The following is a 16,894-nucleotide window of genomic DNA, read 5'->3' as shown; positions in this document are numbered from 1 at the left end:
CAGATAGTGAAGGCTGCTGTGCTTTTTGTTGTACTGAGCATTAAAGAACTACGTACATGTTTGAAATGTATTCTCCTTTTGAATGATTAATTTTCTTCTTGTTGTTGGCGCAGTTACTCCTTTTTTAGTTAATTCCTTTTGAGGTACCAAAACGTAAACTGAATATGACTACGGAAAATTTCGTTAGAATGCTGCATCTTATTGTTTTCAAGATTGTTACAGTCTTTCCAAGATTAATCGAAGATGTAACTCTGTATTGCTTTGCCTCCCATAGTCCAGCCAAACCGAAGAGTGTAGAGCTGAATTTTAAAGCATCTACGAATCAAGACAGTTTAGAAAGTGAGCAGGATACTCTTGAAAAACCAGTTAATAGAACTAACAGCAACATTGCCAACAAAATTTCCTTGTTTGAAAATAAATGCGCTAGCCAGAAGCCTACTGACATCCCTGCTTCAAAAAATAGTACTGTACCAAGCACATTTGTGGGCAGAGCAAAGCTAAAATTTGGAAAACAACCGAAGGAAAGTGAACAGCCTGATAAAACGTTAAATAAGCAAAGCAGTCGCCAGAAGTTATTTGAGAATGGCATACCAGAGAAAGAAAGCACTGCAGAATTAAAAGGCAAAAATGAAGAAGGCTCTGCTTCTCATGGGGATGTTGGGAAGACCACAGAACTCAAAGTAAAAGCTGCAATATCCCTTTTTAACCAAAACAGCAAAATTGATGCTGGTAGTGTCTCTGTGAAGCAACCTGATCCAGAATTAACCACAGCTAAAAAAGAAAGTTTACCTTTTAAACTGTCGTTGCACTCACCTACTAAAAGTGAAAATGCTCAAGATACTTCCCACCAAAGAAACAACACAAGCTCAGAATTCCACAGAAATGAAGAAGAGATACCGCCAAACACAGAAGTTTTATCAGCTTGCACTGATGATAAATATCCTCTACCATCTCATCAGGTTTCTAGGTCAGCATTTAGGAAGATTGAAAATGGAGATAAAAAGGCAAAGCCAGGAGATTTGAGCCTCGCAGAACTGCAATGTGATGACAGCAGTCAAGACAGCATATTGATATCAGAGCACAACACCAATATACCAAAGAGCCCGGGCCAAACTTGTAATGGATCTGCTGAAGACGATAGCGTTTTTGATTCCCCATCTGACATGAAGAAGTTTGCAGAAACAATAAAAAACTTGGACAGCTCCGTTTGTTTACCCCAGAAAAAGAAAAGGTCAAAGCTTCCCAAGTCCCCAGCACCCCACTTTGCAATGCCTCCCATTCATGAAGACAACTTAGAGAAAGTATTTGATCCTAGTGTTTTTACTTTTGGTTTGGGAATGAGGAGGGAAAAAGCACAGGATCTGTTACCGACCCAACAAATGAAAATGCAAAGCCTGGAAACGATAGCCAGAGTCAGGCCCAAGCGTGCATCAGCAGAGCAAAGCATCATATTCAAAGCCCTGCAGTCATGTAGTAGAGAGGAACCTGCCTTCCCTCAGGAAATGAATGGAAAGGAGAACGGTGATGGTGTAGATGGTGAAATTAAGAGATCCCGGCTTGAAAAAAGCTCCCTCTTCTCAAGCTTGCTGGCTAAAGAAAAGTTTTTAAATCCTTCTGTCACTTCAGTAAATAACACTGCAACAGGTTTTACAGCTGACTCCTCAGGGATGCCTCCTCTACCACAAGAAGCTTCTGGGCCATTCAGCATGTCTCAAAAGTCTGAGGTAATAAAGATCATTCATGAAATGCAACCATGTAAAATTTTGTCTACTGTTAATATTGATGACTGACTGTTAATTTTGATTTTGCAATTCAGTCTCTTTCAGATATGAAGTTTCCAAGTTTTGTGGAGAAGTACCTGCAAGGAGATGGTGTGAAAAAAGAACTAAGCTTACAAATGCCCAACTATGGGAACCCTGAGAAAGGTTTCTCCAGCTGGTTAGGGCCAAACAGATATGAAGCAAATGTCCCTGCTGGTTTATTAGATGTGGATGTAAGTATTGTGTAGTTTAAAATCTGCATGGAAAGCTATCTAGCTTTTTGATTTTCTATAGACACTATGCATACATTGTTTGGTTTCTTTTCTCCTCTTAGGGACATACATAGATTACAAATACATAGAGATGAATGTAGGTATGATACCAGTTTCATCTCATGTTGTCTACACGTGAAAATGAGATGGCATTTATTAACATGATTATGTTTCCTCACAGTGCCCTTATTTTGAGACTCTTGACAGGTATTAATTGAAAGTGTGTGTTTGAATATGTCTTCATACTTGATTTTGTATTATTTTTGTAACAAATCTCATCCTCACTTTATTTTTTGTTGTAGATTAGTAGAATGTTTTCTATGAACTCCAGAAACCTTGTGCCTGCTTCTTCTGCTGTCAGTAATATCTCTCCTTTTCCAGTAAGACGTTCAGCCATTGCACTGTTAAACAAGTAACAGGGCAAACTTAGCCTTCCGTTTTCATTCCTGCTATTCCTATGCATTTGATAGAAAATATGTGTTATTTAAGAACACTTTAAGGAGTTGATAGTAGTGATTATTGAAAGTGCCGCTACAGTGGAGGGCTGCTCTTTTGACTGATTATGAGCATCTTTTCATCGTGAGTGAAGGCAGACCTGCATTTTCCCTTCAAGGCAACTTTACCCTAATGTAGGATAACTTTGTAATTTCTATTTTGAAAATGATGAACCAATGTCTTATAGTACCTGTTGTTTCTGTTGATGTGGGCCCTTACCGTTACCTGAGAGGAAAACTATAATCAGAAGATCAAAGAAGCGTGGGAAGAAATATAATCTCCAGAGTTTATTAGCCACATTAACATGATCTGTGGAACTGAAACAGTGTATAAGAAGTTTGAGAAATATTTCTCCAAAGCTAATAGTTATCTGGTGTTACAGTTTTATTAAAAGGGTGGGGTAGTGGTAGAAATAACTCTTTTCTACTTCACCTTGCAGAAGGAAATCACCCATGCTACTTTGCCATTTTGACGATGTAGATTTTCCTTTTTTTGCGAAGTTTTTTAATTAGTGTGGGGGTGAAAATTAGGGAGGTTATTTGCAGTGGTGTAGACTTATGCTGTCAGCTAAAGGGCCTTTCTTACTCTGGATGGTCCTGCTTGGATTTCAAAACCTGAGTTTAAAGCTAAATGACTAGTACTGACTTTTTTTTTTTTTGCTACTTAAAATGTTATCCCTGAGTGGGTTTCAATTTTTCAGTAGTGTGGAGGCCTGGTAAGGCAAGGGGGTATGTACACACGTAAGGCTGTTCTTGAGAGAAGCCCATTAGGCTCTGTTAGGTTCCAGGACATCTACAGTTCTGTTGCTGACTCTGAAGTGTCTTGCTCAAGTTAGACAGGAACCGAAAATGTTTGTATGTTGTGTGCCTGCTATGCATCTTCCACTGACTAAGAAAATGGTGATGTGATGCCTAATGGGCAGTGTGAAAGAAAAGAATAAGGGCAGCCCAAAACAATGGCTTTGGCATTCCTTAAAACTCAGAGCAAGTTGTGACTGGCATTGGAGCACATGTTAAAAAAAAAAAAGTCATGCTTCAGCATGTCTTGATGATGCCTATAAAAACCTGGTGGTGCTTAGGAAATCTGTCCTGAGACCACTGCCTGTGCTGCATGCTGAATGATACGTTTGCGTTAGTTCCTTGCACGTAACCTATTTAGGGGCAGGATCTCTTTGTGGTTTTTTGTTTGTTTGAATAGTTCCTAGAAGAGCAGAACCCTGTCCCAGAATGAGCACTCTGGTGCCTGCTAGGAAATCAAACACATAATTAAAACACTTCATTTGTTTTAAGATGATGTGATGCAACCACAATTGTCCCATATATTCTATATCATGTAATTTACCCCTGACTTCAGTGTTGCTTTAGATTTTGTTCAGCTCAATGTGTTTTATTTGCTCTCAGTATTTTTAGTCAGAGTCTCATGGTTTTTGAAGAAACCTATCTTGTTACAAGGTGTTCAGCACAAAATTCATTATGCCAATTAGTTCATACATGTACACGCCATCATGCCTCCTCAAGTGTTTTCATAAATTCCTTCAAAATTATTTCATGCTTTGTGGTTACCACACATATAAATCTTCATTAATATCTTTATAATTGTAGAACATGTACTGTATTAATGCCAGTTTTTTAAGTAGTCTCTTGGTATGAAACTCGTGGAATATATAGGAAGCTGATCATCAGGATTTTAAAGCATTTCAAGCCTGAGGTTAGTTGCATCAGATTATAATTTGAAGTTGTTTTGGTTTGGTGTTTTTTTTTTTTTAAGTGTGTAAATTTGTACATTTGTAGCAAAATATTGATTTTCAGGAGGAAAAAGGAATTGAAGCAGTAAGTAGGTGTAGTTGAAGTGTTTTTTACTATTCAGACTAATTTTTGTTTTGTTTCACTGGCTCTTTTTTATAGCTGAGCATCTTTATTGAATACGTTTTTGGTTTGGGGGTTTGTTTTGTGACTTTTCTCTCCCCATTGTCTCCTAGGCACTTTCAAGAAATGGACAAAGTAAAATCAATCCCCGACCTGGCAAGGTAAGATCAATTTTATTATCTTTATTGCTCCTCTGTATGTTTAAAGCATAGCAAGATGAAATTATATGTTTGGGTTTTGATTTTGTTTGTTTGGTTTTTTAACATAGCTGGTGATATACTGTGAGTCAGACTATGAGAAGGATGGTATTGAAGTTTTCCATGATGTTCTGGATTGCAGTTCATGGGTTCTGTCACCAACAATTTTAGTTAAAGTCATCAGAGGATGGTAAGAGATGAATTTTTACTCTTTATCACTGGTCTATCCAAAAATCTTTTTGAAAAAGAACCAGCATGTAATTCACAGTAAGTCTGCCTTGCAAGTGGTCATGTAATGTAAACACGAGCAAGAAATGTGGCATTTCTCTGCAGTAAGAAGTTTTGGGCCAGGAAGTGTATTTTGCTGACTAATTGAGTGAGTGTTGCTATATGGAGGGATGGGGATGCAACATTTCACCAGGTGAGATGAAATGGCAGATTCTGTCCACCTATGCTGCTGTTTGACTGCTCTCCCCTTTATGGGTTTTTGCATAGTATTTAGATTGGGCTTAAAGGCTGGCAAAGGATTTGAAAGCCAGGTCTGACATGGGTTTGGATACAGAAGATTAATTCTGTGTCCAAAGGTATGAAGTGATGCTGTAGAGGTAATTGAACATTTTCTCTGTTAAGTCCAGGGGGGATTTTTCTCTAAAAACTAGATTGCCTACAGGTAATTCAAAACAAGTTAATCTCCTACATTCTTTGTCACATTAACAGAACAGTCATTACTGGTGTGGATAGGTGGCAAGTTAAGTTGTGGCCAGACTATAATACAGTCAAATAGCAGGTCCTCAAAAGTAATGATCTGATAGTACACTGTGGAAACATGGGCTAGCGGCAGTAGGAGGTGCTGGGAAGCACACCGATTGCTATTTGGCTTCAGAAAACTGCAATGAAAATCTTTTGGTCTGTGTGAACCAGGTACCTATTCCAGCAGGGACTAGGGGACCGCGTTTTGTTTGTTTTGTTTGTTTTCCCCCCCGCTTTAACTGAGAGCACAGGGCGGAGCGGGGGGAGGTGTATTTGCAGATGGATGTACTTTTATAGAGTTATATATTGAAGCCTGCCATTAAAAGTTAAGTTGTGTTTGTCTTCTGAGCAGTCTTATCATCCTTTGGTACATGTACACCAGCCCCTGTGGAACTCCAGGTGGCTGTTCACAGGATCCAAGTAGCTTGCCTGTTTATTCATGATGTAGAAGTCTGCAGTGTCAACATTTTCTAACCTGCAGATTGGTTCTGATTAGTATCTTATGCAAGAGTCTGGTGTTCGTAGACAGAGTAGTCTTGCTGCCCCAAGTCATCAATTTAAAAAGGTGGAGGAGTTTTTGATGAAATTACCAAGTCAGCAGTAGGCATCTTTGTTTTTTATCATGGCTTTTAAAAGTATCACACAGACCAGAAATGGGTTGTGTCAACAGTGTTGGGCACATAAGCTGTACTGAGGTGGTGGGAAGGGTCTGGAAATAATACTTCTTGTGCAAGGATTTGTTGAATGGGAGCATGATTTTTGTAAATCGCATTTGATAAAGTACCATTAAAAATGAGATTGTTTTTACTATTATTATTTTAAGCTGGATACTCTATGAGAAACCAAATTTTGAAGGCCCCTCTATTCCCTTGGAAGAAGGAGAGCTGGAACTCCCAGATATTTGGGGTGCAGGTACTTCTGAAGAGCAAAATGAATGCAAATCCCTAAAGCCTGCAGTGATTGGTTCAATAAGACATGTTGTTAAGGCAAGTAATATAAGTAAAGAAAATTTTATATAGATCTTAATGTTTGGTGGTGTTTTATACGATACAAAGAGTGACTGGTGTATAAGGACACAAATGTAACATGAGTTGTAAATGTAGGAAACAATCTTCCACACTGAATTTCTTTTTTAATCAAAAATGGGGGGGGGCGGGTTGCACAGTGGGGATTATGGTAACATCCACTGGAAGGCCAGGGCAGGGAAAAAAAGTGTGATTTTTGGAGTCTGTTCTAAAGAAAAACATGTACAGCTTATGCTTTTTAGCCTGGTCAGTCTCTCCTGAAAAACATCCCTGGAAACCATCAGTAGTTCCACACTCCTATTTTCAAAAGCATGTATGTTTTTTTTTTTTTCTTTTTTTTATATAAACTGAATTTATACTCCACATGAACTTTAATTTCAAACACCAAACCTTGTGTGATACTCAAAAAATAGCCCTGTATGCACAGACATACCAGGGAGTTTCACATATGGTGGAACAGCCTTCCTACATGCACTTTTAACCTACTATTAAGTAGTCACCTTTGCAGGCTGCCTCAACAAGCATGAGCTATAAAGTTGTTTGACTAGTAAAGGAAAAAAGAAGAATATATATTGCTTGTAACTACAGTTCTTGTTTAAATTGCAGTTCTCTTCAAGAATGGCTTGCTTGGTGTTATATTAGGATTTAATTTGCTAGAGGGAATGTTAACTGATGAAAAAAGATGCATTCCTAGATGGCAAAAAGTAAGCAACATAAATGTTGGTTAGAGATGGACCTAGTCCTAGAGATGGTCTTAGTACAGACAGATACAGGCAGACTGGCCTAGTTATACTTCTAAGTATCTAATAGCAGTAGTAATTGACAACAGGGGAAATAATTTAAAATAAACAGGTGTTTCAAACTGATTTAGTTATCCATATTAATTACAGAATTTGCAGCACAGATTAAGTGATTATGGCAATCTTAATTTTTCAGGATTACAGGGTTTGCCGAATTGATTTGTATACAGAACCTGAAGGGTTAGGAATCGTGACTTCCTTTTTTGATGACACTGAAGAAATCGGGGTGTTTGGCACCACTCAGAAGACTTGTTCTATCAAAGTACACTGGGGCATGTAAGTGCGTAGTTCTGCGTGACTGTGTACTGCTATGAAAGGAATTTGTTTTAAACCATTAGTTACACCTATCAGACATGCAAGCAGACTATATTTATTCTAGTCCTATATTTTGGTAGCATTTGTTGACAGTAGCATTAGTACATCATTGTAATGCTTCACCCTTGAAGAGTCTGACCTCTTAAAATGTTTTGTGTTGGAGCCAGTTTTTCTTCTGTTGGCATGTAGTAAGACAGAGTAACCCTTCTATGTTTGTAGCAAAAGAATGAGTTTACCTCTCCTGCTCTTTCTCATTCAGACAAACTTATCCTGAGGGAGAGTCGGGGCATGAACTGTTGTGATACGACCACATTTCTCACTTGCTTTCCTCTAAACGTGAAATTACTGTACTAAAAGAAGAAAATTTTCGAGCCCTTGTGTTATAAAATATGACTTAGTGTCATGTGTGGACTCTGGAAATCATTCTTACATTTCACAGCACATTTTAATCTGTGGTTTTATGGTGATGTTTAGGACATGTATGTTCTCTCAGCTGAAAATACCTAGCTTTATGAGTTATGAGTGTAATGTATGTCATGAACTAAACAAGCTTTTATGAGAAGGGAGACCTCTTAGGAATAATCCAGACACTGTACCAATGGTAGCTTGGATAACTTAGTAAGCAAATTTGTAAATTGGTACTGAAAATATACCTCAAAGTGATACCGGTAAAGGTATGCAGAAGAGGGAGACAGCTTTCAGAAATAGTGAGAGAGTGGAACCGCTTTCAATGATGTTGGGTCCTGCAGGATGTTCTACAGGGTGTACAAACCTTAGTTGCTGCCCGTTGGCCATGTTGTGTTTGGGCACTTACAGCATTTGCCTTACTGCAAATAGTCTATTTAACGATCAATAACTGCCTAACTAAAGATAAGTACTACATACCACTGCAAAGATGTGTTCCAGTACACCACATGATGGATAGGGCATTTTAGTTGCTAGGTAAAGGGTATTTTATCTGATTAAATCTTTGGGGAAAAAAATTAAGCACTTGGGTATATAGGAAAAACTTTGAAGTGTCCAAGTAGTAAGTTCTCTGTCAGGAGCTTCTGTTGAACTGCAAGCTTAGTCCAAGGAAGAAGTCTGCCAAAAGTAATGGAGTCAGAAATGTTGTTTGGAGGTTGATTATTAATTGACTTAATCTACCTCTCCACTTTTTTTTTCTGTCCCTCGCTTAAAAGCATTCTGTGAATAGTGAAATGACAAATTTTTTTGAAAGGAAGCAGGGCCTGTGCACATCCTACACAACTGGTCCTTATTTTGCATCAGTGTGAGAGCATTTTTTTTGCACTAAATCTGGGTAAACTCTTACAGTCTTAATTTCTCTCAGTTGCATTTGAATCTCTTGAGGAAACACAGACTAATATTTGCACCAGGAAGCAAAATAGACACTTTGAAAATAGTCTTCCTCAGACACCAGTTGGTTAGTCAATTGTGGAAAGAAGTCTCTTCTGCCAGTTGCTTGCATGAGAAATTCAGTAAATTGCTGCTGCTTTTTTGCATGTTGCAGGGTTTTTTCTTTCCTTTAGTTTACAGGCAAGGCACAGTTGACTGTGTTGGCAGTTGAGGGAGGCTCTGACTCTGAGTCACCTTGCCACGTGGGTGTGGTTGTATCTTCTTAAAAGTTTTCCAGTGTTGGTGCTTAATTGTTGTTTACTAGAAGCTGCCAACAGTAATGAGTCAATGCACCTTCATCTTCTGATTGTACTGTCTCCTTGGTGTCCGATGTGTTTAAATTCCTGCAGTGGAGTTGAGGCCTTACTGAGTGGTTCTGCTATAGAGCGCACAATATATCACACATTTGGCTATAGACAACACTAAAACTAAAGCTCCTCCTTTGTTTCTTGGAACTGTATGTCTGCAATGACACTATGCCAACTTGTGCCAGTTTACATCAGCTCGGAATCTGCCTTTTAAACATCGTAGAGTGATTATTTTAACATCTTTTTGATATCACCAGATTTATACATTATGATCATTACACAATGAAAGGGTTGGCTGCAGTAAGTGTTCCTATTTAGTATGTGTTTTATACTGCTCCGTGCTGCGCTTCTGAGAGGTCAGTAGATTTAACTTTAACAAATATATTGTCATCCTCTATGCAGAGATCAACAGTATGCTTCTTTGTTTCCAGTAAGTGGTTACTGGTTAAGATTTTCTTGAAAAAGCTTTGAAGAACTACTGTTTCTGTTGTTGCAGTCAGGAGTTTTTAAAATTATGTCTTTCGAAGCAGACTTAGCAGGTACAAACCATGAGGAAGTAGATTTCTGAGGAGTCATCAGGTTTTTCTACATTTTAATAAATAATAGAAGTTTAGAATCCTCTGTTGAGAAGTTTTTGCAACAAATCCAAGTCTAGGTCAGTGGTCAACTTCTTGAAAATTGGTTCTGCATACTTCAAAACTACTCAAAAATAATACGCAGTAACTAACCTTAACTCTGGCAACTTCAGTCTAAAATTTGTCTTGCCCCCAGATCAGACAGAGTCAAATTCTTTACTGTTGGTTCATTGTACTGTTTTTTTTTTAGCTCATTCAAATGAAACAGATGTGTTGATGGTGGTTCTGGCAACGACACAGAAGTTTGCCAATATGTCAGCTTGTAGTTGGCAATTTTGATGGTACAGTCAAAGAAACTGAGGGTTTTTTTGAGAGTAAAATAGCATCTTTTCTAAAATAAGCATGTTGTCTGGTTCTTTACTGTTCAGAAATGTTCTGGGGTTTTTATCTTTTGCTTTCTTCTCCCTCTTACTTTAGATGGCTAATTTATGAAGAACCTGGTTTCCAGGGAGTCCCTTTAATGTTGGAGCCTGGTGAATATCCTAATTTATCATTCTGGGAGAAGAAGGAAGCCTACATCAGGTCTATGAGGCCCTTGAAAATGGTAAAATACTATCATTGCAGGTTATGTGACCTGCATTTCTATGTTAGAAATAATGTAAGTCTTTATAAATGAAAATTTTTAGCCTATAACATTTTTGAACTTTTAACATTTGATTGCATCTATTTCTGCGTTGAATCCTATGCTCACTTGTGTTCTTCAAGCAAGGATTCAACTTAATTCTGTGTTTTTATGAAGAGTGATGACTTAAAGTTGTCTATAAGTGGTCCAAGTAAGAATAGACAACTTATTTTTTCTCCTCATTTTTTTCTTAACAGGGTGGCCGCAAAGTTGAATTTGGTCGAGAGCCAAAGGTAAAAGTCAATACTTATTTGATTGCCCAAATGTATTTTATAACTCATGAACTACACAAGGGTAGATAAATAAATCTTGATCATGTACTGACTACTTACGGTTTAGTGGCTGGTCCTGCTGTATGGACTACACCATGAAGCTGCAATTCCGGTCACATTCATGCATCCATCACATAATATATTAACAGCCATCTGGATAATGCAGATGGGTAGTGAACGTTCAAGCCCTCTTGTTGCATCTCTAAGAGAAAAAGAGATCCCAATAATTATTTTTGTCATCTTGCCTTCTCTCTCTATGCGCCCATGCGAAAGAAACTGTTGGCTGAATTTATTATGCTCTCTGCAACTTTTACTTCATTTCTGTTACAGATAATCATTTATGAGAAGCCTTTGTTTGAAGGGAGACATGTGGAAATAGAATCTGAAATCTTTATGCTCGATGACAAGGAATCCGAAGAAAAGACAAGACTTCCACTTAAATCAGTGGGGTCCATGAAAGTACTGGGAGGAGTGTAAGTGTGGGAAAACACCAGTAATGTTTCCCTTTCAAAAGAAGTAGTAACCCGATAGATTGGAAATTGTATTTGACAAATACAGTACATGTTTTGGGGTTTAGACATATCCCTGGGTTAAATATGCAAGTAGTCCCAGCAAAAAAAAACAAGTTTCACACATCTGTATCTGCTCTATAACAGTGCAGAGTTACAGTTGTCCATTTTCACATGCGGACTCTGTTGTTGTTGTTTAGTTGGGTTGCTTACGAGAAGCCTGGGTTTGAAGGCCATCAGTACCTGCTGGAAGAAGGAGCATATCGGGACTGGACAGACTGGGGTGGCTATGATGAAGAGTTGCAGTCACTGCGACCAATTATTGGCGTAAGTTCCAAGAATATGTAGTAGGCATCTCCTGAGTGCACTGAGGCATCACGTTGCGTTTTCCTTATGATGCTTCTCTTTGTTTTAACAGGACTTCACAAGCTCCCATATGATAATGTACAGTGAAAAAGACTTTGGATCAAAGGGTTCCAGTATTAATGTATTAGGAATTATTTCCAATTTGAAGGACACTGGATATGGGCTGAGGACACAGTCTATAAATGTGCTAAGTGGCGTGTAAGTAATATTTTTAACAGCTATTTAATTTTAAATGTGCTATTATCTTGGAATGTTATAGTATTTGTAGATGGTTTTCAGCACTCTGACTTCAAATCTCTGTGTAATCTTCAGATAAAATTTTATGCCCTTGACTGTGGAATGTGAAAAGTATGAAAAAAGCTCATTGTTTTTGTGAATGCGTGCAGTAAGTTGGTTTTCTTCTCACGACAAGATCAGATGGTCCCAGGAAGTGCTATCTTACTGATACAGAAAGTATGAAAGCATAAAGGATGACATTTCACCAGAGAGGTAGAAATAGCTCGTTCTCACGGCTGTTTTTTTTTTTTTTTAAAGCATTTCAACAGCAAAATTGTTATGGAACTAATTTCCAGTTTTGAAACTAATTTCCAGGCTTTGTATGTTTGGCCAGAGGCAAATACCTTGCTCTTTTTCAGTTGTATGTAAAATGAGGATAACTCTTCCCATGCTTACTAATACATTCTGATATTAAGGAGACTTTAACTGTTCTGAAAAGTAACATTGCTTTTGCAGTGAATCCTATAGGTCAGGCGTGTCAAACTCATTTTCACCGGAGGCCACATCAGCCTCGAGGTTGCCTTCAAAGGGCCGAATGTAATTTTAGGACTATATACATGTAGAAGTTAGTACTTAACACAACATGGCCCCTGCTGAAAATGAGTTTGACACCCCTGCTGTAGGTTAATAGTGTTTTAGTACTGTGGCAGTGTTTTTTATTGGATTTTGTTTGTTGGGTTTGGGTTTTTTGTTTGTTTGTTTTTGTTTTTTTAACAGAGTGGTTCCCAGAACTTTGCATTGGTATGGCCATTAACAGCTCTTAGTCTCTGTGCCACGTGTGTTGTCATGTGCAGTTGATAAGTTGACAGAATTTGCTGTTTGATTTGTTCAGTACGTCAGTTGCAGATGGAGTTTCACTGTATTGCAGACTGTATCGAAGTGTTTTGGAAATACAAACAAGTATTAGCAATCATGTCTCCAAGCATTCAAAATTACTTAAAGTAGCAGAACCAAAAGAAGATGAGACTTGCAGTCTCTCTGCCTGCCTGGAATGCAGGTGACTTGCTGAAATCTCTGCCTTACCCAACCACACCCTACATCTTTCTGAGTGTTATCTGTGTGCTATCTCTGCAAGTTTTGTCAGAATAAAGATTGCAGAATAGAGCTCAGGGCATTCCAGAGGAATGCTTTTGATTATGAATATGGTGCGACAGTGTGAATTTTTTTTTTTTTTTCTGCCCGGTGACCTTTGAAGCCACTGTGCCCTTTAGTCTTTGGTATATTACAGAAGGGAGATTAATGGGAGTCACCTCTGGAGGTTGGGAAACAACTTGTGGGTTACCTATCATGCCCTTTGTGCAGTTGTTCTAGTAAATGTCTGTTGCAGCTGAGATAGGAATCATGCTTGAGTCTGAGTATTCTGGTAATTAAGAGTGACTGTAATATTCTGGTAAAGGCAGCTAGAAGTCATTACGAACACAACTCTTGTCCCACAGACTCTGCCACTGCCCCTGTAATCTCACCTTGTGGTCTCTCAAAGATGTTATTTGTAGCAATAAGCTTTTTAAAAATTTAGGTGCGTTGTTCATAACAGGTGACAAGCACTCAACTCTTTAACAGTCTTGTGTGACCCTTTTGTTTCTAAAGAGTTTGTAAGTGTTTGGGGTTTTGGTGGTGTTCTTACTAAACACTAATGTGTCAGAAAGGTTGAATGATTCACATTAAGTCATGCTTGGTAATAAAATGCTTTATTCTAAGTGTTAAGTTACTGTTCAGGTAGAAAAATTTTATATCTTTCCTTCCAAGAAATCAGTCATAAAGCGATGAATAATCCATTGAGCAATTTCCTGAGCTGTTTCGACTGTAATGTAGATGATGTCATAGTGAACTGTGACAGAGTCAGTAAAATCTTGTCATAATATTTTGAAGTAACTTTTCTGGTTAAAGTACTTTATTAAAAAAAAAAAAAAGTTAGAAGCCATGAACCTGTCATAGCAATTTTTTAACTACAGGTATCTGGGGTAAGCAGTTACAGCAGTAACAGATAACAAATTATCTGTATTTCCCACATAATTACTTTGATTGCTCTTTAATTTAAAGGGTATATCAAAGAAAAGAAAGCCTGACACTGCAGTGCACAAATACTACTGAGCAAGTTTCAAGCTAAATTGCATCTCTAACTGTATGCTGAGGACAGCCCAGCTCTGCTTTTGCAGAGTGAATATTTCGTTTTGGGGTAATTGAGCGCTAGCTGCATTAAAATGTTCGCCTATTGCATTTCTGAAGAATATATCCAAGCAATATTTTAACATCTTTGCTAAATCCATTGTAAAGACATCCTCAAAAAAATATCCTAAGGTGATAAGGACTGACTTATTTAAAAATGAAAACGTTTTGCTCATGAGCATTCTTCAGAGATTGTCCAAGCATAAAAACCAGGATATTTTATTATTCTGCCACTGGGGCAGGAGAAAGCAATCCAGACTGCCTGAAAATAGGAGGGGCCTGCCTTCTTTTAAGTGAGGTTTGATCTTCCCTTCCAAATTGGCAGAATTTTAAGTGAATTAAAATGGAAGTATTTACTAGCAACAGGTAACACCCTTTACAAGTTTAAGCAAGTAGCAAAATCAACTGTTGTGCAATTTTGATTTCCTCTCTGCCTAAAAACTCTTCAAGTTTATATTTAATAGTGATCAAAATCAGAGGAATTGCATGTTTGAAATGTGAGTTTTCTTTATCCATAAACACACCAAACTTTTGCCAAAACTACTGAAAAAGCCCCTGTCTTTTTGTTGAACCTTTTTGAACTCATTGGAATAAGTTTTCCAGGTTGTTTGTTTTTCTTGTTTTTTTAACATAGGCATTCATTTTATTGTGGTCCTATAATCAGCCTGGTTTTCCCCTAATTTTCAAGTAATTAATTGACAGTGCAAATTTGGCTGCTTCTACATATGGATAGTGATATTAAGGAAATCATTAGATGACGAGTAGTTCATATACAGGAACCAGAATGTAGTAAATTTAATATAGATGCACTTGGGAAGGTAACATCGGTGAAACTAAAGAGACATGAGGTACAAGAACAAACCTCCCCTGGGAGCTGAGAAGGGCAAGAGCTCTTGGGTACCCTGTGGGAGAACATTTTGAACAAAGTGTCCACTTCCCTCCATCTCTGAACTGAACAGATATTCAAAAAAACTTTACAAGGAGTCACAAAGTCGAAGTTTGCAGGTACCTGGGTACGAGGAATCACAACCACAAAGGGATATGATAAAGAATCTGTTTTTCTTTCTTTCTTATAAGCAGAATTTTATTACCTCATCCTCTTGGTTAATCATGCTACAAATCACTCCCTGGCCCTTCATGGTCTGTTTGATTGGCATGTATAGGCCAATTTAAACTCATTGTCTCCATGTAGTATTTGAGCTTGAAAGATTGTGGATTCTATTTGAGACCTGAAGGAGTGCTGCTGTGCCTGAAAGCTTACTTTCTACAACTATGGCTTTTAGTTTAATGAAGATGTTGCCATTTCTTTGGTAGCTGAGAGAGAGGGTCCTTCCAGAACACGGGTAATCTATCCTGTCCTAAGGTGAGTCTGAATAACACAAAAAGGGGAGTTACCCCTTTCAGCTAATATTTGAAAGAGCATGTATGATGAGAAATGGCCACTGTTTTAAAAGGTGAAGTTAGGTAAGATGAATCCATGGGCAAAGCTGATTTTTGGCAGGTTATCTGTCTCTGGGTTCTTTTCTTGGCTGTTTGTTCCAGACCCTGTTTGGAGCTGCATTTCTTAGACACCAAATATACAAGGCTTTCGGGAGAGATACTGTGTGTGTAATAGTACTAACAATATATAAATGACACTTTTCTGTGCATTTCTGGTTCCAGGGGCATGGATTGTACAGGAAGTGAAGGTCTCCAGCACCTCCCTGCCAGCAACCTGGGCTGAGGTGTTGCTCAGCCTAACAAAGGCAATTTGTAGGGCTGGGGGTTACAAAAACTGTTGTGTTAGGATAACTCACTCCCTGTGGGGCAGGGTTGTTATTGCCATGCTGCAGAGCAGTACTCCAGTTTTTGTGGTGCCTGACAGCTGGGATGTGACTCTTGCTGAGATACAGAGGCAATGTCTTGCTCTCCAGGCCTTTCTGCTAGTGAGAACTGGGATTGAGGCAGAGCTTCTTCCTAGGGATAGTCTTGAGGTCTGACAAGTTTAGCTGGTACTGAATTCATCTGCCTGTCCTTGATGTCGTTATTACTACTCTCAGCAGCTTGCACGGGCTGCTGAATGAAGTGGAAAAAACACAAGTATTTCACCAATAAGCTCTGACTCTAGAAACTCTCTAAGTGCATGGGCTGACTTGCATGGGAGAGTGGTACTTATTTAAATCCCATTGGCTTCATCATGAACATATGCTGAAAGTGAGATACATTGATTACTTCTGTATTCAGGCTTCTTTTTAGAGGGGGGAAAATGGAGTAACTGCTATTGAGAGATTCTTAAGAGGCATCTGGCTTGTTTTATTGTTCACTGAATATAAGAAACACTTGTTTGCGTAAATGTCAATCAAGTTAAACTGTCATATATTGTAGTTGTACCGTAGCAATTGTGCATTGAAAAATCTAATGAATGCTGAAGAAATTGGTGAAGGAAACCTCATTTTTGCAGCCTTTGGTGTATGTGGCATACAGGTACACACCTGAGACATTTAAACTGTCTGTTCAATTTATTGTACATACCGATGTCTCTTTGATGAATTACAATGAGGTGATTTTGAAATGTGCCTTGAAGTATGCCTTAAATAATTAGTGTGTAGCAGGTTAGAATAATTGATTATATCTGAGGCAAACCAAGAGATGCAAATAGTGATAAATGTGAATCACTATATGAGTGTTTGCCATGGACAAATAATACAGAGTTCATACTCTTGGTACATATGTGTTGATGCAGCTTTATTTTGGTTTGAAGTTATCCCATTTCTTATATTTGCAGAGACTTGCGCATTTGTTCTTGCAATAAAACCGCAGCTTAATAGAGTCCGGTTGTTTGACATATGTAGATCATTTTATGGTTAATTTAGATGGTGAGAGTTGG

The 16,894-nt window shown here is 38.2% G+C and overlaps 1 protein-coding gene across 1 annotated transcript in view; it reads left to right on the top strand.

Moving 5' to 3' along the window:
- CRYBG1 (crystallin beta-gamma domain containing 1) overlaps positions 1–16,894 on the top strand; it is a gene marked incomplete at its 5' end in the record, with an annotated part of 64,584 nt that overhangs the window by 28,732 nt on the left and 18,958 nt on the right. The window contains 11 exons of the mRNA XM_082048157.1: positions 275–1,724; positions 1,817–1,993; positions 4,506–4,553; positions 4,661–4,779; positions 6,163–6,325; positions 7,301–7,440; positions 10,235–10,361; positions 10,637–10,672; positions 11,042–11,184; positions 11,421–11,547; positions 11,639–11,784. Of these exons, the coding sequence (XP_081904283.1) occupies positions 275–1,724; positions 1,817–1,993; positions 4,506–4,553; positions 4,661–4,779; positions 6,163–6,325; positions 7,301–7,440; positions 10,235–10,361; positions 10,637–10,672; positions 11,042–11,184; positions 11,421–11,547; positions 11,639–11,784 (2,676 nt within the window). The remainder of the gene's footprint in view (positions 1–274; positions 1,725–1,816; positions 1,994–4,505; positions 4,554–4,660; positions 4,780–6,162; positions 6,326–7,300; positions 7,441–10,234; positions 10,362–10,636; positions 10,673–11,041; positions 11,185–11,420; positions 11,548–11,638; positions 11,785–16,894) is intronic.

The sequence above is a fragment of the Streptopelia decaocto genome, assembly GCF_964273445.1.
Source record: "Streptopelia decaocto genome assembly, chromosome: 3".
Lineage (NCBI taxonomy): Eukaryota > Metazoa > Chordata > Aves > Columbiformes > Columbidae > Streptopelia > Streptopelia decaocto.
Note: the sequence above shows the minus strand (reverse complement) of the source record. Positions and strands in the feature narration are given on the sequence as shown.